Here is a 24,704-nt window from a genome sequence, read left to right as displayed (position 1 = left end):
CAACGTCGTGACTCTCATGCTCTGCCATTACTCATTACACTATACACACAGCACGCCAAAAAATATGACTCCAAGGTCGCTGAGTCAACTCTGACTCTCAGAAGAACAAGCCAATCGCCGTTCACTGCGAACATGGTACAATGCATCAAAGGCCACACATACACGCATTCCCAACAGCACTGCGCCTCCATCCAACCTGGACTAGATTGCACTCATCTCCTCGTCGCGTCGATGGCAACGTCTTCAACCCGTTGACGCCCATCGCACAAGTCCACACGCCGCCCAGGGAAGGTATACGCTAGAAGAACAGAAAACAAATAAGCATCAGCTAGCCCTACGAGCCGCGCTTACCTTCACCCAAATCCATGTTCGGGGTTTTGACCAACCTTCCGCTTGCCGAGACTCGCTTTTGCAGTCGTGCGTCCCGTTCACGCGCCCGTTCTGATGGAGAGCTGCCGTTGCCTGCCATGATAGGCGGCAAGGACGGCAGTTTTTCTACGTTGGGTGGGGGCTGACTTCCCACCATAGGTGCTGGACGTTTGCCCGCACGTTGCTCTGTCTTGAAGTCAAGATAGCTTCGTGCCGAGTGCCCAAGCGGGATGGGTGCAGGCAGCATCGGTAATTCTGCGCCGTTTTGCAACAGTAGCTCAGCGACGGGGAAGGCTTTGCGGGTAGGCTGTGCTGTGCCTGGGCGAGTGGCTGAGCCTGGAGAGCTTGCAGGTGATGCTGTCGCTGAAGGCGATGCTGGGTCGGCGGCTGCAAGCGCGAGAAATACTGCGTGTGTGCCTCGTGACCGATCGCGCGCATTGGCATTCGCTCGGAGTGCCAGCGCGTAGAGTACGTTCTGGATGTCGTTTTTCTTAACCGACGCTAACAGCGTCTCCTCTGGATTTGCATAGTGTGACATGTTTGGTGTTATGGGTGCCACGAATGCCCGATCAGCATACTTTGACGTGATGAAGTGCAGCCTTTGCTCTCTTGTCGACATTGGCCCTGGCTTCAGCCCTGGGTCTAGCCTTGCTTCCCAGATAGCATTGCTGATGCGGTTGCCGACCTTGAGCAGTATCTCGATGATATCGGGAGTAAAGGACGTAACGTCCAACGTTAAAGAGCGGACCTTTGTGATGTGCGTGCCTAGTGACCGATGGATACCACTGCACTCAATACAGATGATGATGCCGAGATTGATGGAAACCCAATCAACTTTGATCTCAGTACCGCAATCCGCGCACATCTTGTTGCCAGCATCCGCATCTCGTACTTGCTTGAGCAGCTTGCCTTCGTCGCCAAACGTCTCTTCTCGTCGGTAACCGCCAGGCCGATCGCCCACTGTAGCATGTCGCGCGGGTGCCTTGGAGCCGTATGTGTTGCGATGGCTTGACATTGATGGACTCTTGCCGGTAAGCACTGACGCGATGTCGCGATGTGTTTGTCCAGGCAGCGAGTCGGTTGATGGCCGGTCGGGCTTTCCTGCTGCCTCAACGGCTGTCTGCAAAGCATTGTTGACTGCACTGATCCATGACTTCATGTCTTCTTCGTTGGTTGCCTGATACACTCGAGTGTATTGTGGGGTGATGACTTCGAAACAAAACCGACGGTCCGCGTTACGCGCTTCCCTTACCGAAGCCATGCGAAGGTCGATTGGCTCCATATGGAGCTCCAGACTTTGCTTCCAGTTGGTATACTCTGAGAGTCTGCCCTGATCAAGCACGATCCAGAATCTGGACATTGTCAGCATCGTTCATTCAGTTTCGACAAAATGTACTCACTTGTGCCAGGCTTGCTTGTTCAAGCCCTTGGGATCCACATGGCTTCCAGGCCTGCTCAGTGCCCACAAAAGACCTTCTTTGCGATGTGCGCCTGAACCAGCTTCGGCCATTGCAGCAGGATCCTTTTCTTCAAGGTCTCTGATTCCTTTGAACTTGTCCGGCTGTGACGCCACCATGGCTAGAGTCGCTTTGGTAGCCTCAGGGCTTTGTGGTAATGCTATTGAGGAGGGAATGCTTGTAGATGAGATAGTCTGAGGAGGCATGACTGTACTCTGGAACATGGGCACAAGGCTACCCTTGCGGCCAGGAGGCGGCTCTGGGTCGGATCTTGACATTGTCCGGGGTACGCTACTCGATGATGCCGCGGGAGAAGTGAGCGAAGGCGCAGGCACATCGTCGAAAGTCTTCTTGATCGTCTCGAGTGCTCGCCTCTTCTCCTCTCTTTCGGTCCTCTGAATCTGAAACTCCTTGTCTGCTTCTTTCACCTCGCAACTCAGGGCCTCTAGATGTGGCAACATGGTCTCGATCTTCTTTGCAGTCTCTAGGTAGCGCTTGGCCTGGGCATCGGCATATCGCGTGAGATGGGAGAGGACTTCTTGATCTTTCCGGCCCCCGTGCAGATCCTGCATAAAGGACGAGTAGTCGAAGCGCTTCAGTTCGAAGTTCCGCCTCTTTGCTTGGTATTTGGAATCGGTCTCTGCGCGTTTCTTCTCTTTCAGTGAGTCCTGTCGTTGCCCAAGGTATCTTCCCAGATACTGGTAGTAGTCCTTGCTCTCCTCCTCAAAGTCTTTCCGCTTTGTCTCGGCCTGCTTGATGTCGATGTTGTAAAGCTTGTATATGGGATCAATAATGAGTTTTTGAATGTTGGTGGTGTTTGACTTTTCGTATCCCAGGATCTCCTTGGCAATCTTGTCGAAGTAGTGATCAATAGCCGGCTGCACTGCGTTTGCATTGGACGACGAGGCTTCTCTGAGTGCGTCCATGAGGTCGGCCATGGCATTGTTGCATGCCACTTGAGCTTCCATGGCTGACTCGGCGCGTTTGAGAACCTTCTTCCATCTTGTGCGCATGTTGCCCGTCTTCTGTTCGAGCGACTTCATCGTGGCGCGGAATAGCGGCCCATCGTCGGTCTGACTGAGATCCTCGCCCGGACGCGACACGTCGAGCTTCACCGGCGCACTCCCGCTTGACAGAGTGGTCGTCTGGCTTGGTATGAGGCCCAGGCTATGCTCGGGAATGGGCTCACAGATTGGCGATCTCGGGGGTATGTTGTCCCACTCGCGGTCTTCGCCCGCGGAGTCGCTCACTCGTGACTCTATCGATTGTGCCGAGGGCACGCGCAGTCGGGGAGGGACGCCAATTTCAAGGCGCGGTGAAGGCGACTTTGGGCTCTGCAGCTGGCGCGCCGTGTCTGGAGTGGTCAGCGGGCATGTTGGGGATGGAACGGGGGTGAGGATACGGACTCTGGACCCAGAATGTAAAGCTCGCCAGCGTCTCGAGCCGGTGTGCGCGCTGGTCATACTCGACAAACTAGAGGATATCAGCAGGCGCGGCTACAGAGAGGGGATGGTATACACACACTGCAGCTTGTGCGCCAGCCCCCACCACGCGACTCTGGGGTGCGGGGCGGCGTCCATTTCCACGACCACTGGAACTGAACCGACGAATGGCCGCCGGTGGAGTAGTCGCCGACCAGCTCGACCTGAGGGTTCTTGTGGAGGTTGGGGTTGGCGTGGAACTCGCGCGTGACGAGGTTGTCCAGGTCCTTTGAGCTCGGGGCGAAGATAAAGGTCAAGCCATTGATGTTGGTGTCGACCAGGCCGGTGGGGGCGACGTGGGAGGCGGTGCTGGCGCTGTAGCTGGTGGGAACTGCGAGGTGCTGGCGCAGGATGAAGGTGAAGTTGAAGGTCAGTTCCTCGTCGTTGGGCAGGCGCAGGAGGAAGGCTGGGGGGCCGTCCTGGTGGTGGGCTGGCTCGGGGTCCTGGATGTACTCGACGACGCTGTCGTCGCCAAAGTCGCGCCTGGCAGCATAGCGGGTGGCGGGGAAGGCATTGGGCGAGATGTTGAGAAGCGTGCGGTTGCGGGCATTGGTGATGTTGAGCGAGGCCACCGAGACTGGGGGGTCGTGTTAGCAGAGCGCGGCCGAGGCAATGGTCGAGGGGGACAAGGGACAGGCGCAAGTCGAAGCTTACATCGAGTCTGGTCGCGCAGATAGAGGTCGCCTGCATCGCTGGACTTGCTGTGAACTGCACCCATGCCCGCTAGCAGCAGCCCGTCGAGGACGAGGTCTCGGGCGACGACGAGGAGAGGGGCCGACGGGTCGTGTGCAGCGAGGGCGGGTTCTGCATGGATGACGGGCGCGGGCAGACGAGACTACGGGTATACGATATGGGGTGGATATGGGGTAGATATGTCGGGTAGGATACAACGTTACAGAAGCGTAGTGCAGTAGACAAAGCAGCCCATGCCGCCTAGGTAAACGTTCCCGTCCCTGCATTTGGGCCCCGCTTCTTTAGTGCATTCCGTCCCCATTGCAAAAGCCGCATGTACCACCGCCGCCTCAAAACTTGTCCACAGTACATCCAACATGCCGTTGCGCATCCCCACGCTGCGCCATGCTCTGCGCCAGCCCCTCGTCAACCCCCGCGCTACCCAACGCCGCTTTGCCCGCGTCCAGGATGTGCGCTTTCTCGTCACACACGACTCCCAGGAGCGCATCCTCGCCAAGTACAAGGAGAAGCTCGAGCACAAGGCGCGCGAAAAGGGCCTCAAGGACCTCGACGAGCTCAAGGAGCAGTACAAGGACAAGATCGAGGAGCTGAGGAAGCAGGCCATTGTGCCCGGCGCAACCGGTCCATTGACGCCGCCACCAGAAACAACCACAACCACAGCTACAACCCCACAATCCCAACACCAACAGCAACCAAAGAGCCCTTGGCCGTCGCCTCCTCCGCCGCCCTCTGCTTCAGGCTCTCCCTCCGCGCCCCCGCCAGGCGTCAAGACGCTCAATTCCTTCCTCGACCTCGACAAAGTCAAGACTCTCCCCGAGAAAGAAGTCCAGGCCCTGTGGCGCCTACGGCACGCTGCCAATCCACAGAGCGTCCATTTCGCTGTTCCGGCCACGACCTTTGCCCAACTCCTCCGCAGCGCAAAGCAACACCCCTCCTTCGTGCTCCCCGTCCCCCGCGAGATACCCGCCGATGCCTCGTCCGCGTCACCGGAACAGCCCCAGACGCAGCAGGCTGCCGAGCTACACTATCTACAGTTCTCCCACCCGCACCTTGACACCACCACGCTGATGTTCACAACGCTGGCAGAATTCAAGCTGAGAGGCGAGTTCGCGAGTCCGCACACCACCATCACATTCCACCAGGAGCTCGCCGAGAGCCACAACCTGGTTCTGGGCCAGGGCCTGGTCATCGAGAACAGAGGCGTGAGCGTTGACGAGGCCAGATGGCTCGTCATGTGCATGCAGAAGTTCTACGTGCAGACGGAAGAGGGCAAGGGACGCAGCGAACTGCTCAACATGTTCACTCGTGGAGACAGCGCATTTCAGGTAGAGCGACTGATTGATGAGGCCGGGAAGATATTGTAATTCTACATGCCGCCCATCTACCCTCGGAGCGGGAGCACATGCTGCACTAGACACGTCTGCCTGCAGAGTGGACATTCGGGCTTTTCCCGCGCCCAGTCCCCTATACACGTCCAACAGAAGACATGCCCACACGTCGTCACACTCGGATCCTTCATCTCTTCCAGGCAAAGCGTGCATTTCCGATTGCCACCACCAATCCATTCCATTGTCTCCTCGTTCTCCAGCTCATATCTTGCTTTTTCCAACGCAGGTGTGTGTGTCCACTTTTGTACGTCCGATGGCGCCGCTGTAGGGAGGGCAGATGCCGCGTCGAACAGCAACGCGTTGTTGGCGCTGTAGGCATTGGGGTCCAGGGAGACTTCCGCACCGCCACCTACAATGGCTGACGTGCCTTGCGGATGGCCACCACCCACCGCCGCCGTCGACGATGTGACAGTATTGTGTAAATGTAGATATGCCTGTACCGCCATTTGTAACACTAGTAGCACACCCAGGACTTCGTAGCCAGCGCGGTTATCGCCCTCGGGCACCTGTCGCGTGAAGATGTATCTTAGGCCCCATATGCGCTTCGAGAGGTGGTAGTAACTCCCGGAAAAGTAGAATGTCGCCAGAGAGAGGGCGTAGACGGGCGACGGCGACGTGATGGTATCTAGGTTTTCGAGTATGTAGTTCTGCAGGCGCATACCAAGAGGCCGTCCTATCCGTGCTTTGCTCCCATTCTCCTGTGCCTCTTGCTGTGCTCGTGCTTGCTGTCGCGCGTACCATCGCAGATTCGCCTCGAGTTTTGCGCGCACTCTTCGTCTAAAGGCTGGCAATGCTCTTCCAAGCAGATATGGCCCCAATATGCAGCTTAGTATGTATCCCGCTCTCCGTCCCAGAGCCGGCAGTCGTCCGCTTTCGCTCTCCACCTGAACAATATCTGTGTATTCTTCGCCTAGTGTCCGGTTTCCTATCAGTGTGGTGAGACCGAGATAGAGTAGCTCTCCGAGGACTCGCGTCTCGGATGCGTACGTGTGCGCGATGCGCGCGCCATAGAGCTTGCGCAAGAGTGTCGATAGCTGGTCCAGCAGCACACCAGAGAAGTAGGCGTCTTTCTGGTGTGACCGGATGATGTCAGGGGAAGCGGCGAAGGGGTAGGCGTAGCGTGTTGGAGAGGCCATGTTCATGTCTATGTTGTTGCAGCGTGCTGAAGAGGCCGTGTTCATGTGTCACTTCACTACCGGTAGTTCAGAATGCCTCGGTTCCGCGCAAAGCGATGCGCGCCCCCTTGCTCGTCCCGCAAAAGCATCTACACCCTGACGACACGAAACCGCATCTGACTCGAACTGTGCCAACGTGTCATTTCTGCCTTCTCATAACTTCTATCCATATATACTCTTGACGCCTTGCGACGCGTTTGCAGCGCGATATCGCATCCTTCATACATACTCTCCATCCCAATATAGCAATGACGCTTATTCCTGCCTGTCATCATGGTTAAAAAGTACCACGCTGTGACTCGAGGCAAAAGGCCTGGCTTGTACAACTCCTTTGAAGAGGCACAGCAGCAAGTCATCGGCTTTCCAGGCTCCAAGGTCAAGACGTTCCCTAACCTGAAGTTCGCCGTAGAGCATATGCTCGACGTCGGCCGTGTACCAGATGACGACATACGAGTATTCAATCGCGCCTTTATAAAGCAGGGCAGCTTCATACCGCAGCCGTCTAATTCGTTTAAGCAATAATTTGGCCTATTTGCAAGCTCCCAAGGGCTCAACCGGAAAAGAAAGAATGAAGCCTGTGTCGATGCGATTCGCGACGAGATTATATATCATTACCTTCCCGAAGGCCTCCATTATCGGCAAGTGAACCATCCCAGGGGCCAAATTCGCCTGGATGATGGCCAAAAGTTACTCATATACCAAAGAGTGTGTGAACAGACAGGGAAGAGGGCACACAGCCTCATCCAAGAGTGTATAGACGAACTAAAAGATCCACCGTACGTCAACATTCTAGATTTCGTTGATGTGTTCCGTACGGGAGAAACAATCAGAACCTTCTCGGATCCACTCATCTTCCGCGACTACACAAGGGAAAACCCAATTTATCTAAAATACGCAAAGAAGAGCGAATTCTTATGCCCTTTTCTGCAGGATTTGCAGGAATTGCGACGACTACCGTCTAAACCACGCCGAGACCGTCAGGTCAATGGTTCGCGGCAAGAATCTAGGGCGCGGAAAGATTCAGCTTTGCTTCTATCACCTCGTCCTGGGAACAAGTTCGTCAAACCAGAAATGTCCAACGACTCACACATGGTTCCTCCCGTCGGCAATTACCAATCCAGTCTTGATCACCCTCCATTGAGCCCACCACTATCGGAGTCTGGCTCAGAAAAACCCTCTACCAACGTCAAAATTGAGCCTACTTCTTCTGTAATGCCGGCTCAAGTGCTAGACGATATTGGTGCATCTCTCGAAGACGACAAAGAGATAGCCACTCAACTCTTACAGCAGCCTTCAAAAGCGGAAGTCGGACAGGATATACCAGAGGATATGTTCCAAGACGATGAGGAAATTTCCACTCAACTCTCACAACAGCCCTCAAAAGCGGAAGTCGGAGAGGATATATCGGAGGATATGTTGGAGTATATGATCCAAGACGATAAGGAAATTTCCACTCAGTTGACGCAGGAATGGCACATTACAGGCCCGGAAGAAAGTTCACGCACTAAGACAACTGGCAAAAGAAAGCAGAGCCTGGCTTCTGATTTGACCCACACAGTCAAGCGTGCAGGCAAGATGCTTAAGACACACAGGTGAAGCTCTGTTCCAGCCATGTCATCGTGTCGATCGCAACCAAACGACCTTGCAACGAACATAACAGACGCAGGCGTCGTCCGCGAATATTACTTTCTCGAGAACTTTCACCTGTATTATTAATCTTGTCATCAATTTTATTTCTGTATACAACATGTACACTGAGACCCAGTGAAGATATGATGATCACGCATGTAGAATAAATCATTCGGAGATTCTTCTGTACACATGTTCCACGGGTATGTCTGCTAGGATGTGATTACAATGGCATGGATCATCGACGCACGACTGGGTCACCATGACGTTCACTTTCAAAAGCTAAAAAACAAATAAGAAGAGAAGACGGGTGATTGTAAGAGACAATATGAAAAGTGATTTGAAGATCAATTCTGTCAACGATAGCATATGTCCGCGAAGAGCATTGATACATCTGCATTGAACACAGACATAGAGCATTTGCGACGATAGGGGTTTACAGCGGAGTGAACTGTGAGTCCTTCATGCTTGCCATGAAAACTGAAAAGATCGATGTTCTCGTCGCCGCACTAAGACGTCGCGGTGGAGATGGAAGTGGAGTTTCAATCGCAGCTCACACTATCTCAACTTTACTTTTTTGTTTTTGCCTCCAAGTCGCTCGTTGTATTCAGCGACCAAATCCGCCGCACCCTCAAGATCTTCTTCGGGAAGCCAATCGTGACTATCTTCATATCCATCCCATTTGAAGAGGTAGTACTTCTTCCTATCCTCCTGAAAGTGATTAACGATGGCTTCAACCACGTACTCTTCTGCGCCCTCTGCATCTTCCTCGTCTTTCGTGCTATACTCAAGTGAATGGCTGTCTGACGACACTGTGTGCATGTGTATAGTATCGTTGTCCACGTCGTCATTGGATTCGTGATGCGGCGGCGGATGTGCAGGTATAGTGTCATCTGAGTTAGACACTGTAGTCGACGACTGATCAAAGAGAAGCGGTGTGTGTAGAAGCATGTCGTCTGAGGTGTTGGACAGAGGCTTTGCATCGCGGCTAGCCCGGGCTAGGCCCACGTCCTTATTCGGATCCGAAAGCCCTGTATGTCCCTGCTGAGGAAGAGAAGTAGAAAGTCTCGTTGGTATTGATGATACAGGCAGGGCGCTGTTGGCAACAAAGGCTGAACGGGCCACACCGGAAGATGTCTGAATTGGCTGTCTAGTGTAGTCGGTTAGGCAATGAGTCTCGCTGTCCACCAACTCTTCATGTGTCTCATCCTCAAGCTGCCGAGAATCGAATACCAGATCTCTCGTTCTTCTCCTACCTCTTCCGCGACTTCTTCTGAGCCTACCTCTAGCTCTTGTGGGCAAAATGACGGGAAGTTCCAGCCCACTGAGCATACGACTTCCTCTGTTGTTGCTTGGTAGCTTTGTATTCTTATGCAGTTGTCGACGTGCTAGATCCTCAGCTTCTGTGCGTATCGCGACTGCCTCGGCCTCTGCCTCGAGTCTGAACTGCTCTGTTTCATAGCGCTCCAGTTCGGCCGGAGACACGTACTGCATGATACGTGTAAAGTCCACATCCTCAACCTCCGTGCGATCAATGCTATCATGTCTGTTTTCAGGTTGGCTGATGTGTGTTATCTCTACAGCGTATCGCTCTCGCTTTATAGCATCCTCGGTCTGCCGACGGTAGAGTATTCGTGTTCGCGCATTCGGTATGGGGCAGTCGTCAGGAAGCCGTGCGGTAACGATTGCAGGCTCCTTGCGAACGCGCCATAGCTGTTCGTAGACTTCAGCGCCAGGTGTGTATGATTCCCACTCCCACTGCGATACAACTTAGCGATGTTTCCCGCGACTTGGCTGTATCGTACTATCTGTGTCTTGCCTCTACCCAGTCCTTTGCCGCGTCGGAAGCCGCGACCACCCCTGGGTTCTCTATCCAACATGCCCCCTTTTTTGTAAATGCGTAGAGCAGTAAGTACCGACGGTTAGGTACTGTGCAAATGCGAAGGTTGCCACATGTATAGGTGTCCGTCATAACGAGCGTTGCGCAGTGGGCATGGGGCGCGTATTGCGTCGCGAAACCGCGGCCAGTTGTTTCCCTCCGTTCAACGGGGCTTATGTCAGCCAAACTTGGAGTGCAACCCGTATAACCCGCCACTCGAGCAATACTTCCATCTCTACTACACGCTCAATGTAATGAATTGAAAGGCAATTGAGCAGGGACGGAACATCGTTGGATGGTAACCTTAATGTAGTGTACGTCGCCTCACAAACGCTCTCGCATGAGTCTGCGTTACCTCGCGAATCTCTCTCATCCTTGAGCACTCCCACCTCGTACTTGAACCCAAAAGCAGACAACTTTGACTCTCTTACCTTCTACTCCACTTCAGTTTTATTTCTGCTCTACTCTCATTTGCTCTACGTCTATTGATCCTTTTACCTTTACATCCTAATGCTTCGTGAGGGACAACCTGAGCGACCATTGGGGGCTCAAGATGAGGAGCGACATTGCATTAGCAATTCGCCGTTCGTGTTAACAGCTTGGTAGAAGCTCAGGCAGCAGCAGATGCCTAGGCGAAGGCAGATGCTTGGGTGAAGGTAGGTGCTCATGCGACAGCTGAGGCGCCTCCCATGATTCCAGTCCCCCTTTCGTTTAGCAAGTCCTTTGGTAAGTCGTTTGTCATTCCAGCGTACCATCTGGCACAGATATCAGTGGCTAAGTCAGCCCTGGCGATGACCAAGCATTGTTCATGGGCAAAACTTAGACACTAGTGAGTTTAGAGTGATCAGTCAGCAACCCTCAGCAGCACTAACGGCCACGGCCTCAGGACATATTAAGAACAACTGAAGCGTCGTCTGTAAATCCTTACGGCGCTCAAAATGTCTAATCCCATGCTTGGTTGCCAGATTGCTCCGCAGTATCACCACGGATATGACTCCAGCTCGTCCAGCGAGTCAGACATTGGAGAGCATGTGCTCACAACAACCGACTCCGCTCGCGTACAGCAGCAGGCCGCCCCCTTCGAGCGCGAGACGAACCACGCCATCAACTCTGCTTTAGTAAGGCCGACGGTACTACAGCGTGACCGCACGAAGAGCAGCCGCCGAATCGAATTCGATCAGAAGCCTGTTGGATTCTTCCACTCGTCCATGGCTGGTGTCAGACTACACGTCATCAAACTCTGGCTCCGCACCAACCTGATCCTCGCCGTCGCCATCATGATTTTCTTGTGTCTCTTTTGGGGTGCTTTGTTCCGTCAGAAGGCGAATGTTACAAACCTGAGCGTCTGGGTTGTCGACTTCGACGGTCAACCGCCTTATACAGAAATCACACCTTTCGTCGGTCCATTCGTTACTCAGGCCATTCGCAACATCGTTGATGACGGTGGTGTGGTGCCGGGTTATACTTTTGCTCCACCCGGGGACTTTGACAACGATCCACTCAAAGTACGAGACAGTGTTTACGACTTCCACGCCTGGGCAGCCGTCGTGATCAACCCCAATGCAACAGCAATGCTCGAGGCTGCAGTGAGGCAGGGCAACACGAGTTACGATCCGTTGGGCGCTTGCCAGATCACTTATAACTCTGCGCGTGATCAGACTACGTTCTCGACTTATATCGTACCCAGTATGAACACGCTCCAAAAGCGTGTCGTGACTGATTTCGGTCGCGCGTGGATCGCACATCTCCTCGAGAACAACGTTTCAGTTATCGACATGCACGTCGACGTTTCGCCCCAAGCTCTTACCCCGGGCATCGAATTCACAGTCTATGATCTGCGTCCCTTTGGACCACCTATCGCGACACCCGCGGTCAGTATAGGCCTGATCTACTTAAGTTAGTGATTTCCTCGTAAAAACAACACTCGAAACATACGCTGACTCAATCGACGATATCTAGTCATCATCTCCTTTTTCAGCTTTACGTTCTTTCTACCCATTCATCTAAAGTACCTCACACCTAGAGGTCATCCACCGCTGCACTTCTACCAGCTCATCGTGTGGCGCTACGTTGCAACTGTCGCATCTTACTTTCTGCTTTCACTCGTCTATTCTTTCGTCAGCCTCGCCTTTCTCATGCCTATGGACCGGCCCAAAGCAGCCCACGATCAACCTGCCGATAATCCCAACGCATACGGCAGCGGCACCTTCTTGGTATATTGGATGGGCAACTGGATCGGTATGATCGCGTTTGGTTTGGCCAGCGAGAATATGGCTATGCTTCTGGGAACTCCTTGGACAGCCTTGTGGTTGATTTTCTGGGTTATCAGCAATGTAGCAACTGGCTTCTACGCCCTTGAGCTAGCTCCAGGCTTTTATCGCTGGGGTTATGGATGGCCTATGCACAACGTCGTAGAGCTCACACGATCCATCTTGTTCGATCTACATCCGCGCGTCGGCTTAAATTTTGGCATTCTATTCGCTTGGGTTATGGCAGATACTGTCCTTTTCCCACTCTGCTGCTATTATATGAGATGGAATACAGCGCGAGTCAAGAAGAATTCAGCCAAGGTTGAGGCGGACTGGCATGCAAAAATGACCAAGGAGAGAGAACAGCCTGGTTTGCTAGCAAGGGTCACTACTTTAGGTGACAAGAAGGGCTGATAGTTCAAGCACGGTTTCCAGAGCAATAAGTAAGCAAGGCATAACTTTCTCGAACGTGGCACACAAGTCTTTCCACGATGACAAAGGTTGAGAATCTCACTGATCTGTAGATCGTATGAAGCACATGTGTTAGTTTCGGCAGGAAGGGGCGTTTCTGTGAATAACATCACCTTGTAGAAATAGGAAGAAGAAAGACAGCAGCAGATTCAGAGCCTAGGTGGAAAGGAACAGAAGAAAAGAGTAAAGAGCGGAAAGTCTAAAAAGAACTTAACTAGATCTACCATCACTATACTTTTGCCTTCCAGTCCCAGCCCACCAGAGATACCCTGGTAGCCAGTAGTAGACAGCCTCCAACGATGAACGACATACCCGCCCAGACATTTGCGTACGTATAACTACCGTTGTGACTTTGGATGAGGGCGCCAGCTAGCGGTGGCCCTGTGAAACTTGACACGCTCACGACGGTAAAAGCCATTCCCATCCTCACACCTGACTTTTTCAGGTCCTTCTCACGGCTCATACTGCCGATCACGGCCGGCCAAAGTGCCTGTATAACGGCGCTTCCACTTCCGTATATGACAGCAAATACGTACAAGGTAGCTATGGACTTGATCCCAATCCATGCGAACATCATGACACCACAGATGAAAGCGAAAGGTATAAGAACGTTGAGGCCCCCAATCTTATCAGCATAATACGTAGGTAATAGGCGAAAGACAAACCCCATGCAAACCTGCACGAGAAGCAGGTTGATACTCTGCTGGTAACTGGCGCCAAGGACATTCCGCGCGTAACTCCCAATGTAGAAGAAAGCGAAATATAAGCCCCAGAAACTGAAAAAGGCGCCAGCGCAGTACAGTGCATAGGGTAATTCCTTGAAGCTTGCCCAATCCACTAGCGGGCCAGTCTTCCTAGGTGGGAGCCGTGTACGATACAAGGCAATGGTAATGGCGTTCATGAGCAGCATAATGAAGCCAATGATACGTATAGTCCACGGGAAGCCTAAGCTAGGCAAGCATTGTTGCACAATAACTGGGAAGATGACACCGCCAGTGCAGGATCCGAGCGCTGTGAAGCCGAGCGCAAAGGCACGACGCTTGACAAAGTAGGTAGATACCAGGGCCATCGAAGGGCAAAACTGCAGCCCGTTTGCAATGCCTAGACACACGCCCTGGGAGAGAAAGACGTGCCACACGCTTTTGCTCTCGGCCAACGTGAAGATGCCAAGTATCTGGAAGCATGCGCCAGCGATATAAACTGGGCGGAAGAGACCAGCATCCGTAGCACGGCCTGTAAAAGTACCAAGGAAGAAAAGCAGGAAGACCTGGAGGGAACCAATCCATGATATCGTCGAAGGCGAGATTCCGAGTGTGTTTTCGTAGTACGTTTGGTATACGCCGAATGATGTAAAGAAACCAAAGGTGGTTAAAATTGTCAGGTGGGTGCAGAGGACCTGGATCCAAGCTGTGAGGCCACCGTCAGGAGCTGGACCGGGATCAAGCGATGCTGCCGAGCGGCGCGAGAGCATGCGTGTAAGAGCAGGTTGATGTGACTTAACCTGCGGATTTTGCGCTGCTTGATTTTCGGCTCCGACGTCCAATGTGGCTTCTTGTATCTCGACGTCGTGCGCGCTCGGCCATGTCTGTAGGTTGCGCTGCACATCATCTACAGTCTTTGTGGTGGGATGGTCTTCCCGGTCTGCATGCTTTTCTGCGTCGACACTTCGGTCCGTCATTGTAACTTGCTATTCGTGATTACAAGCAAGCATAAAGAACGAGACAGGTTCGAAGCGGCATTGCACGTCGCGATGGGCAGAGATTGCAAAGGGTGACGGTTGATTTTGTTGAGCACGTCACGGAAATAAGGAAACAGCACATCATTGCCCCATGCAGCGAATTGCGAGACTACCGCTAAACTACCTAGGTACAAAGACGAAGTGGCTGACTTGATTTTCCAACAATGGGAAGCCGTAGCGACCACGCCACAACAGTCCTTCGCCTATGATATCTCGTACAGCCTTATGGGCCCTTGATGAGAAGTACATTGTTCGAGGTGCAGCGAAACATAAATGGGAATCGGAATTTAGGTTTCGACACGGGACAGGATTTGAGAACGACAAGATCAACACCGACAGACCAGTTTCCATACGACGTCTTGAAAACCTATTCCTGGCTTTCGAGAGCTATTCCATCTACTTCGGTTTGCTTGAATTATCCTCTCAGGGTTTGCTGACGCGCAAGTTGATGTCTGGTGTCACAACAACTTGCGTTTGTCCGATTATGCTTGTGTGTACTTTAATGAAGGACCTTTGTATGTTCATCTATGACGGACTTGCCACTACCGCTATTTCAAGTGACCAACCAGGCTATACGACACAGCTCACGGTATGGCTGAGCAAAACTGTATGTGTGTATCGTTTATCTCAATTCACGGCCATTGTAGCAACTAAGACGCATGACTGATATATCACACAGCCCGGAAGCGCGCTCGCGTCGATGGCACACCACCTCCTGCTGGGCTTTATCCTGATCATCAAGGTCGTCCTGGCATTCCAAACGACGCCTCGTCAGAATTGCTTGGACCTCCTCCAGCATACAGCCCTGCGCCTGATTATCGGTCTACGGCACCTTCGACTCCTCTTGTCCGGCCTTTCCATCGAACTGAACCTTCACAAGCATCTGCTGCTGGCTCACCTACAGGTCTCCAAGATCATGGATACCAGAATCCAATCGAAGCATATTCACGGAGACCGCCAGAAAATTCTCCTCCTGATCATCATCGGCCGCGATCATCCCATCAGGATGCACAAATACCTCGTAGGCTTCGACCTCACCAAAGTCCTGTAATACCACCTCAGCAACAGTCTGCCCCTCCATCTGGGCCTCAGGAAAGACCAGCTCCAAGCTTGGACGATAATAATGTTGGGTGCAGTCGAATGGAAAGGTCAACAGGTTGCATCAACTCAAGCAGACTCACCAACTGCACAGGCTGCGTCAACTCCAGTCGGCTCGATGACTGTACTGATTGCGTCAATTCTAGTCGTTGTACTAACTCTACGGATTTGGTGGACTGCTCGAGATGCAATGATTGTCGGTCATGTGTTGGTTGCTCTAACTGTAGTGGTCTTGTCGACGAAATCGGAGTTCGTAACAAACACGCCTGATCCTGAGATACTCCGCATTCCCGCGATCTTTGTTCGAAGAATTCCAAAACGATAGACAGCGGGCCTAATGGCGTCATCTAGATGCGCCACCAAAGGAATATCTGTTATACCTTCGAGCCACAATGTGTAATTAGTTCAGGCGCTAGGGCCTAAACAATCTTAACAAGTTTCCAATCGGTAAATCATATATCAGGTTGATGTTGAAGGGCGCCTTATCGGTACCAATGGCCTTTCAAGCTTATCATACCTATGCATGTCAGAAATGACGTCGTGGCTGCATGCCCTTCCCGTCACGTCCCCTCACCTATAAACTGGGGAACAAGTTATGCATATCCATACGTCTTTTCCTCCTAAAGCTACTTCGTAGTCTTATTGAACTCTTATTCTCTCATTGTAAGCCCAGAAAGTACGTTCAACATGGGTTGTGGTGAATCGTCACTCCGCGCAGTACCTTCCTCGGGCTCTGGCGACGGTAATCATAATAACACCAACTGTACTGGCTGCAAGGACTGTAAGTTTGTAGCATGCTTCGAAAAACTTCAAGTCTAACTCCACATCAACGATTGTAGGCCGAAACTGTACAGATTGCAAAGGTACGCCCTCAGCAATGGCGTTTCCATAATTCCATGATCCCACGCCCCATACGCCGCACGTTATGGCGTGATCAACCTACTCTTGCCCTCATGATCAGTACATCTTGGGATTTGAGTGCGGCTTATCTACTCAGACTGCTCATATTGTAAGAACTGTATCGATTGTAGCAAGGACACGTCGTGCCACAATTGTATCGGTTGCAAAAGTATGGGCTTTTCCATGCCACCTTCTTGGAAATCATCTGTCTCTTCGGTCACCTTGACCAATTCCTGCTATCAAACACCTCCTACAACCGCGGACTAATTTGCGTACAGACTGTACTGGGTGTCGTAATTGTACGCGCTGTAAAGACTCTACATACTGTCAGAATTGCACGGATTGCGAAAGTAGCAGTTACTGCCAGAATTGCACCGGCTGCGATAATTGTGAGGGATGTCGCAATTGTACTGACTGTACCGACTGCATAAAGTACGTAGCATCATATGCGCCTGCTCAGTGAGACCAGGGATTGGAATGGCGCAGAGAAGGCTGACAGTTATAGTTGTACTAACTGTACTGATTGTACCGGACTGAAGAACGCACACAACCAAACAGGTGTGCATAAATGATTGGGATCGATGATAGAAGTTTGAAACAAATGGCTGTGATTTGTAGTGTGTTATGTGCGTGACAGATAGTTTTCATGTTTTCCAATCAGAAAATGCGATGCAATCGATACTTGGGTTCAAGCAGCTCACACGTTTAATTCTCATTCCCGTGTTGCCCTTGTCAGTATAGGGACTCATCGTATTCAGCAAAGATATACGAGGTATGGCTCTGACTAAGAATGGTTGTCTTCAAGGGACTACGGCCGACTAATTGTTCCATATTATACGTCCACATTGTGAAGTTGCCCGAACATACAACGTTGTGCCTCGCTCAGTGTATTACATTGTTCCCACATACTGCGACTCTGGTTGGAATTAAAATACTTCGTCTGGCGTCTTCCTCTCTGAGCCTGGAGATTCTGTTGTCACCGATCACGTTGGAACATGAAATTACTGAAGGGTTTGATAGGGAAGGATCATCGACAAAAAATGCCTGGAGCGTTAGACGACGACCTTGTGCCACGTCTGGTGCCAAAACCCGATCAGCGCAAGAAAAAGGATAGAGTGATTCCAAAGCCGCTGGCCTGGTATATACCTATCGAGATATTCCCTGAACCAGAACTTCCCAATATCATCCTTTGGCCACCGAAACCACCAGAAAGTGGACCCAAAGTAGAAGATATCTTGTTCGAACGTTCAGGGTCCGTTTTCATCTTGCGCAGGCCATGAGCCGATGTCCGCTTCAAAGTACATCGCGCCTAGGCGACGGGTAAGTTCATCTGCCCGAGCAACATGGAAAAAGCAAACAATTCGAGGATGTTGCAGAAGCTTTTGGAAAGAAAAAGGTCACAGCAAACCCTAAATGCCAGGACGTTGATCTGCAGCATGCGTCTCGATTATACCATAGCATCTACATAGTCGGAATGTATAACTGACTAGTGACTTAAATGAAAGCTTGAGGCTTTCTGGTTACCCTTTTCGAGAGGCGTCAGACTGAATTAAACTTCCACTAACTTCGATATCAATTCTAATCATCGGAAGCTCCGCTGTTATAGGACTCGTCTTACTCAGCTTTCCTATTTCACTAAAAGATCTCATCTGTTCCAGATAGCCTAGTGTAATGGAATACAAAATTTCCTCTTGACGCGTAGTGTCCCCATGTTGTTGCTGCTTGTTAGCTCTGCATGCTTTAGGTACTAGTTGCCTTGATGGACCTTCGTCGAAAAGCATATATTTCCTGCAACAATCCCGTCCAGTCAGCCATACGAGAGTGCTAAGAATCAAGGGAATCATACCGCATACGCAATCACGTCGTCAAGCCGCTCTGGCTCTGGCCAATTGCTAGTCATCCTTGAAAGTTGCTTCCATATCATCAGACTGTTCCCTTCTCGCTCGCATTATCAGGACTATACGTAATTGGGATTATGCGTGCATACATAGTCTCCGCTGTATAATCATGTTAGAAGTCACCACCGAGATCGAACGCCCAGAAGTCAGGGAATGACCAGCCACTCATATCGACCTGCATATCCTGCAGCACATCAAAGGTCCCGTTCATATCTTTAGCACCATCGGCAAGATTAAGGTTCATGTCAAGCCTGTCTAGCGAGGTGGGAGCCGCACTTTCGGCATTCCCAATCGTAGATCCCGTTTCTCTTGTGGTACTCATAGTAGAGCGAAGAGAAGAGGCTAAACTGTTAGTGGGGTCTTGCTGTAGAGCTAGCACCCTGAAAGCCAACGTTGTGAATAAATCCAGAGTTTTTCGGCATCTCGATAGTATGTCATCGCTTGCGTTGTTGATGTATGCTATGGAAGTGGCAGGCGAAGGAGGAGGGGGCAGCATGCCTACTGCAGCAGACATACTATACGGATAGAGCAAAAAAAGATTAGCAAATGTCTCATATGAATGCTCTGCGATGGTACGTACAGCCAGCACTCCATATATCCCGTACCAAGTCGAAAGACTTTGACTTCGAAGATCTGTCTCGTACGTTCCAGGATATCGATTGAAGATGTGCACAGTGTTCTTGCAAGAAAGGGATCTTGTGGCAATATCGCGAGGTCCAAATCCATTCGTGAGTCTGGGCCAACTGAACGATTTGGAAGAGTAAGATCCGCAAAATGTGTATGATGGTCTACATCCTGAGTCTCAGTCTCTGCTGTATAGGACGTGAACGATTTGATCTTTCGACGAGCACAATTGTGGTATACGATTTGAGAAAGTGCCAGACCGACCCTGATCACATCGTTCCGGAAGTTGTGAAGTGCCAGGATACCTCTCGATATCAGGCAATCGTGCATTGCCAATAACGAGCTGCAGGTATCCACGCACGTCGTGAAAGAATGCAGATAGCGATCGTTTGTGTGAGCCAGTTTTGCGTACGGCTTATGTAGCAACAAAAGATACTGACGCAGTTGCAAACGAAGAAGCGTAGAAGGCACAAGCGCGCTATCGTCATTCCAAACGGGGAGGATCGCCAATGCAGAACGGATCTGCGCATCGTAGTGCAGTACGTCGGTGTAACGGAGGACACTAGAAGGTGTATTCAGCAGCTGCGTGAGATGAATACGAAGTGGAAGTGATTTTAGAGTCATTGCAAGGTATGATGCTGACGTGAAGTATTCAGTGGGCTGACCTAACGGCACGTGTTGTGTGTCTGGTGAGAAAGCTTCATCGGCAAGATTCGCAGGCGCAGGAGTGTCGAAGTACAGTCCGGTAAGTCCAGATTGAAACCCGCTCTCGATGGAAGATTGGAGCTCCATTTCCATGACAGTGACCCACAGTCGCTTCTTCATTTGCTCATCGAAAGGTGAGATTTTCCCATGCCCGACCAGACACGGATCACGATGCATACCGGATGTAATGGAGAGTCGAAGTAAGTCTCCCGATGCTATCCAGTCTTGCTTCAGTCGGACACAATTGACACGCTTAGCAAGCAGCGACAAGCAATGTAATTGGAAGAAAGACAAAGTAACCCGCTTGCGGGGCTGCTCGCCGATCCAGGCATCACATATATCGATGAGTTCAAGGGCTGCTTGCCGGTCTGCAGTCGTGTCGCCAATGAAGACGTCATCTTTTGGGGCGAGACACTTTGAGATGGCAACAAGCAAGAGAAGTAAGACGGCAAAGCTGACTGAGCTCTTTTTGTCTTGATCTGATTCCCAGAATATGCGGTACTCTTTCCAGAAAGATGGCTCGTGTAGAATCCTGTAGCTCGTTTCCCAGGTCTGAAAATAGAGAGCGACTTGTGCATCGACCGTACTCTTCGCAGGGAGGACAGCGAAGACTTCCAGGTCGATGTCGGAATATCTGGCGATCTTGGCCATTGCGGACTTTTTCCTCTGGTCGCGGAAGGTTTTGAAGTCAGTTTTGACGCGCATAATAGAGTGGTCAACAGTCAAGGCTTCCCGTGTAAATGCCTGCAGCTCGTAATTCTTGATGATGGTCAGCCGCTGGTACACGGACATCAGGGTCTGGGCATGTGAAATATACCATAGAGATCATGCTCATAATACTCGTTGCGCCGTTGAAGTGAGATTTGAAACCTTTGCCTCTGAACATGATTTCTTCTTTGATCTCGGGCTCATCAGGGACAACGGCCTCGAATCGCGAGGGGTTTCTGGTGTCGTCCCTTGTGGCAAGCTTGTGCTCCAACATCGCTATCCGTCTCTCTTGGGTTCTGAGCTTCCATTGCAATGCATCTGGCGAGTCCGAGGAAGGGTTGCTATCAGCTGGCCGCTCGGCGAGGGCAATCGATGCAGCGCCCGCGTCAGAGTGGGACTCTTCAAGCAGCCGAGGATCGTATGTACACTCGTGGCCTCTGCCAGTCTTTTGGCATCGGCCACACACTGGAAACACGCGATCACACTTCATTTTGCGGTTGCGACACGCGTAGCACGACAACACTTTGCGCTTTTTGCTGGTGCGTCGCTGAGACGAGCCATCCTGACCTTCTGTGGAGTTGAGAACTTCTGGAGAATTATCGCGAGACCTATCGCTGATCCACTCGGCACCCGGAGCGGACATGGTGAATGATGGATGGTAACTATGACGTGCGATGATGGGCGTGGCAGGTGCTGTCGGTGGATCAATGATCCCAACGCATTGTCTCATGAATCAGACGCCCCGCAAAAATGTCCCGAGAACTCCTGAGCCTATCACAGAACTAGCGCAGAGCTATAGCTTCTTGACTAATCACAGTTGATTACATAACCTTTGGTGTCGGACTTAATTTCGGGAGTTGAGCACAGGGGCGCGAAATCCAGTTCGCAGTGCCATCTATGAACACCAACCACATTCTTGCACTTTGGCTCGACGTACCATTCACCCATCCAGTCATGGTGCAGCACCGCCATCATTGATGCGCCCGTACTCTGATTCGCCGGCAGTTCGGTTCTGCCCCGTGCATAGAGATTTCTCCGAGTCGAAAGCGGGGAATCCCAGTCGTCTCTCACCACCAGTCTCGTGGCCGTCTTCTCATCTACTCGCCGGAAGGACCGTTGCGTCGTTAAAATTCCCTCAATATCACACGTATTACCGATTTCCAATAGACAGCATTTTCCATAATCACTTCGTCGTCCACGCAGCGACCCACTGCTGGGCGGCGACATCACGACCCATCAAGGGTTCAGACATATAACACGGCATTCGCTCTACGATGCGTTATAGTCACTCTGAATCTGCCATCGGCTTGGTTTCGTCGTGTCAGTTCCGAATTACTAGGCGCCCAGCGCATGGCATTGAGCTTCGATGTGCTTCGTATGCTTAGCCGGACGGGCAACCGATGGGGTGGCATCGCACCCTCCGTCGGATCAATATTACCAGCTCTCACAGCGAGATTCCGTGGCTTACCCCTCCAGTTATATTACACCGAGATTGTTCTGTGGATCCGTAAGGGTCGGTGTAACAGCAAGTGGTGTTTCCAATCCACTTGTGCTGCCTGCAGCCGTGGTAAGATATTCCCTGACATCAATGTAGATTTGTCTCTAAACGATGGTGAATGGCGCTACATTACTAGCTGGTGGACAAACCACCGAACCACCAATCGCTGCATACAACGCGTGTCATCTGCTAGTTAGCATTTCATCAATTCAAAGTCAAAATATACAGCATATACAACAAAGTGCGAATGGAATCAACCGGGCAACAGGACTTAAAAGACGACTGACACTGTGCGTTCCACAGTTTGTATGCATATTCTGTGAACCCAGCGCACCACGACACAGAAATTCCAAAGCCTGTACTCTCCATCATGTATCAGTACTTCGTCCTTGCCGCCGCTCTACTCCAAGTGGGCCATGGGCAGCTCGTTGGTACGCAGCAAACAGAAACCCATCCCGGGATGACATGGCAGTCTTGCACTGCGAAGGGTAGCTGCACAAACAAGAATGGCAAGATTGTCATCGATGCTAATTGGCGATGGCTCCACAAGAAAGAAGGGTAATGTTCGATGATAACTGGCGCAAACTTCGTTGCTGACGGAAGACTAGTTACGATAACTGCTATACAGGCAATGAATGGGATGCGACGGCCTGTCCAGACAACAAAGCATGTGCTGCTAACTGTGCCGTCGACGGTGCCGATTACAGTGGCACATATGGCATTACCGCTGGCAGTAACTCTTTGAAGTTGAAGTTCATCACCAAGGGCTCTTATTCGACGAACATCGGTTCTCGAACATACCTGATGAAGGACGACACTACTTATGAGGTAAGCGAGTCATTCGTACATGCGATCATAGGCTAAACCAAGTTTGAACAGATGTTCAAGTTTACAGGAAACCAAGAGTTTACTTTCGACGTTGATGTGTCGAACCTGCCATGTGGCTTCAATGGTGCCTTGTACTTCGTTTCCATGGATGCAGACGGCGGATTGAAGAAATACTCGACTAACAAAGCCGGCGCCAAGTATGGCACAGGGTATTGCGATGCCCAGTGTCCACGGGATCTGAAGTTCATCAATGGCGAGGTAAGTCCCAATCGGTCCTAGCGTTTTGCTTCGGATGCTCAGACATACGCAGGGTAATGTTGAGGGCTGGAAGCCATCTTCCAACGATGCAAATGCAGGTGTTGGAGGCCACGGTTCGTGCTGCGCAGAGATGGATATCTGGGAAGCGAACTCTGTCAGCACGGCAGTTACCCCACACTCATGTTCCACAATCGAACAATCTCGTTGCGACGGAGACGGTTGCGGCGGTACGTATTCTGCCGACCGTTACGCTGGTGTATGCGATCCGGACGGCTGCGACTTCAACAGCTATCGCATGGGTGTCAAAGATTTCTATGGCAAGGGCAAGACTGTGGACACGTCAAAGAAATTCACCGTGGTCACACAATTCATCGGCACTGGCGACGCCATGGAGATCAAGCGCTTCTATGTCCAAAACGGCAAAACTATTGCGCAGCCTGCATCTGCCGTCCCTGGCGTAGAGGGCAACTCTATCACAACTAAGTTCTGCGACCAGCAGAAGGCCGTTTTCGGAGACACATACACATTCAAAGACAAAGGCGGTATGGCGAACATGGCAAAGGCTCTTGCCAACGGCATGGTCCTTGTGATGAGTCTGTGGGACGACCATTACAGCAACATGCTCTGGCTTGACTCGACGTATCCCACAGACAAGAACCCAGACACCGATCTAGGTACTGGCAGGGGAGAGTGCGAGACATCAAGCGGCGTACCAGCAGATGTCGAGAGCCAACACGCTGATGCTACGGTTGTCTATAGTAACATCAAGTTTGGACCGCTGAACTCGACTTTTGGTTAACGGAATCGTAATGAACTTTGGAAGGTAGGGGGCTGAGACAGAAGGGACGAAGACGGGTATGGTCCTGTTGACATAGCTAGTCTTCATAGTGAGAATCCATCCCTCAGCAGTGTAATACGATGAAGTGTCCTTGCAGATGCACATTCAAAAAATGGAACATAGCCCTAGTGAAGCGTACTTGACGGACGCCAATGAAGAACGATGGCATCACGCTATACGACTGGAGCGTCTTTGGCATATCTTGTCTAATCTTAGGCGCCAGCGTTCCCATCGTACAGTAGTACGGTGAGGTACTGTACGGTGATACGACGTACGTAAGCCGTACGTAGGAGACCTCTTATTGGTCCGTACAGTATCTGTAGGGGGTGAAGTTTTGGGAGCCGTAGTACGGCGTACGGCCTGGAGTTATCGGATTTTGGCTAAGGATCGCCGTAAGGCCGAAAAAACAGCGTAGAAGTCCTATACAGCTAATTTCTTAGTGTTGCAATTGCTGTAGGCGTACCTGTATCTAAAAAGAAGCAAAAAGAGAGGGTTGTAACCTAATCTAAACAAAAAAGACTCTCCTATAGTAGTTCTAACTACACCTAAGAGAGGCTTATTAAAGCCGGGACAAGTCCCTATTAGTAACCGCACTACGCTATTGTGGGTGTAGTTAACGGAGACAGCAAAGTCTCTATTTACAACAGCGTGTATATATACCTGCGCTGCGGAGGTCCTTATAGGTTGTATAATAGGATATAGCTAGTTTACGCGGTATATAACCTTGCCCTTAGCGTACAACAGGTCCTTAATAAAGCAGTACAGCTATCGCGAGGTGTATCTAGCTTTCTGTAGTGTTGTAGGTTGCCTGTAGCTTATT

General features: G+C 51.3%; 10 protein-coding genes across 10 annotated transcripts; 5 read left to right on the top strand and 5 right to left on the bottom strand.

The window, feature by feature from the left end:
* Nucleotides 1-334: 334 nt before the first annotated feature.
* J4E82_010325 (uncharacterized protein) lies at nt 335-4,025 on the bottom strand (the record flags this gene model as incomplete). Its single annotated transcript, XM_051736540.1, has 5 exons — nt 335-1,721; nt 1,770-3,180; nt 3,233-3,299; nt 3,349-3,884; nt 3,962-4,025. The coding sequence occupies 5 exons, from the start codon at nt 4,023-4,025 to the stop codon at nt 335-337; spliced, it is 3,465 nt and encodes a 1,154-aa protein (XP_051583692.1).
* A 331-nt stretch (nt 4,026-4,356) lies between these two features.
* Nucleotides 4,357-5,364, top strand: J4E82_010324 (uncharacterized protein; the record flags this gene model as incomplete). Its single annotated transcript, XM_051736539.1, has 1 exon — nt 4,357-5,364. One exon carries the CDS (start codon nt 4,357-4,359, stop codon nt 5,362-5,364), a length of 1,008 nt encoding a protein of 335 aa, XP_051583691.1.
* A 17-nt stretch (nt 5,365-5,381) lies between these two features.
* Nucleotides 5,382-6,530, bottom strand: J4E82_010323 (uncharacterized protein; the record flags this gene model as incomplete). The annotated part of the gene is made up of 1 exon (XM_051736538.1): nt 5,382-6,530. One exon carries the CDS (start codon nt 6,528-6,530, stop codon nt 5,382-5,384), a length of 1,149 nt encoding a protein of 382 aa, XP_051583690.1.
* Nucleotides 6,531-6,836: 306 nt separating this feature from the next.
* On the top strand, nt 6,837-8,159 carry J4E82_010322 (uncharacterized protein; the record flags this gene model as incomplete). Its single annotated transcript, XM_051736537.1, has 2 exons — nt 6,837-7,072; nt 7,127-8,159. 2 exons carry the CDS (start codon nt 6,837-6,839, stop codon nt 8,157-8,159), a joined length of 1,269 nt encoding a protein of 422 aa, XP_051583689.1.
* Nucleotides 8,160-8,750: 591 nt separating this feature from the next.
* J4E82_010321 (uncharacterized protein) lies at nt 8,751-10,072 on the bottom strand (the record flags this gene model as incomplete). The annotated part of the gene is made up of 2 exons (XM_051736536.1): nt 8,751-9,950; nt 9,998-10,072. 2 exons carry the CDS (start codon nt 10,070-10,072, stop codon nt 8,751-8,753), a joined length of 1,275 nt encoding a protein of 424 aa, XP_051583688.1.
* Nucleotides 10,073-11,021: 949 nt separating this feature from the next.
* J4E82_010320 (uncharacterized protein) lies at nt 11,022-12,734 on the top strand (the record flags this gene model as incomplete). Its single annotated transcript, XM_051736535.1, has 2 exons — nt 11,022-11,967; nt 12,031-12,734. The coding sequence occupies 2 exons, from the start codon at nt 11,022-11,024 to the stop codon at nt 12,732-12,734; spliced, it is 1,650 nt and encodes a 549-aa protein (XP_051583687.1).
* A 286-nt stretch (nt 12,735-13,020) lies between these two features.
* J4E82_010319 (uncharacterized protein) lies at nt 13,021-14,469 on the bottom strand (the record flags this gene model as incomplete). Its single annotated transcript, XM_051736534.1, has 1 exon — nt 13,021-14,469. One exon carries the CDS (start codon nt 14,467-14,469, stop codon nt 13,021-13,023), a length of 1,449 nt encoding a protein of 482 aa, XP_051583686.1.
* A 651-nt stretch (nt 14,470-15,120) lies between these two features.
* Nucleotides 15,121-15,580, top strand: J4E82_010318 (uncharacterized protein; the record flags this gene model as incomplete). The annotated part of the gene is made up of 2 exons (XM_051736533.1): nt 15,121-15,144; nt 15,209-15,580. 2 exons carry the CDS (start codon nt 15,121-15,123, stop codon nt 15,578-15,580), a joined length of 396 nt encoding a protein of 131 aa, XP_051583685.1.
* Nucleotides 15,581-18,537: 2,957 nt separating this feature from the next.
* On the bottom strand, nt 18,538-20,952 carry J4E82_010317 (uncharacterized protein; the record flags this gene model as incomplete). The annotated part of the gene is made up of 4 exons (XM_051736532.1): nt 18,538-18,767; nt 19,031-19,262; nt 19,314-20,513; nt 20,572-20,952. The coding sequence occupies 4 exons, from the start codon at nt 20,950-20,952 to the stop codon at nt 18,538-18,540; spliced, it is 2,043 nt and encodes a 680-aa protein (XP_051583684.1).
* Nucleotides 20,953-22,330: 1,378 nt separating this feature from the next.
* Nucleotides 22,331-23,845, top strand: J4E82_010316 (uncharacterized protein; the record flags this gene model as incomplete). Its single annotated transcript, XM_051736531.1, has 4 exons — nt 22,331-22,518; nt 22,569-22,788; nt 22,840-23,046; nt 23,099-23,845. 4 exons carry the CDS (start codon nt 22,331-22,333, stop codon nt 23,843-23,845), a joined length of 1,362 nt encoding a protein of 453 aa, XP_051583683.1.
* Between the last annotated feature and the right edge of the window lie 859 nt (nt 23,846-24,704).

Source organism: Alternaria postmessia (genome assembly GCF_024291825.1).
Source record: "Alternaria postmessia strain BMP 2775 chromosome Unknown scaffold_120, whole genome shotgun sequence".
In the NCBI taxonomy this organism is placed as follows: Eukaryota; Fungi; Ascomycota; class Dothideomycetes; order Pleosporales; family Pleosporaceae; genus Alternaria; species Alternaria postmessia.
This window is presented reverse-complemented; position numbering and strand designations above follow the sequence as displayed.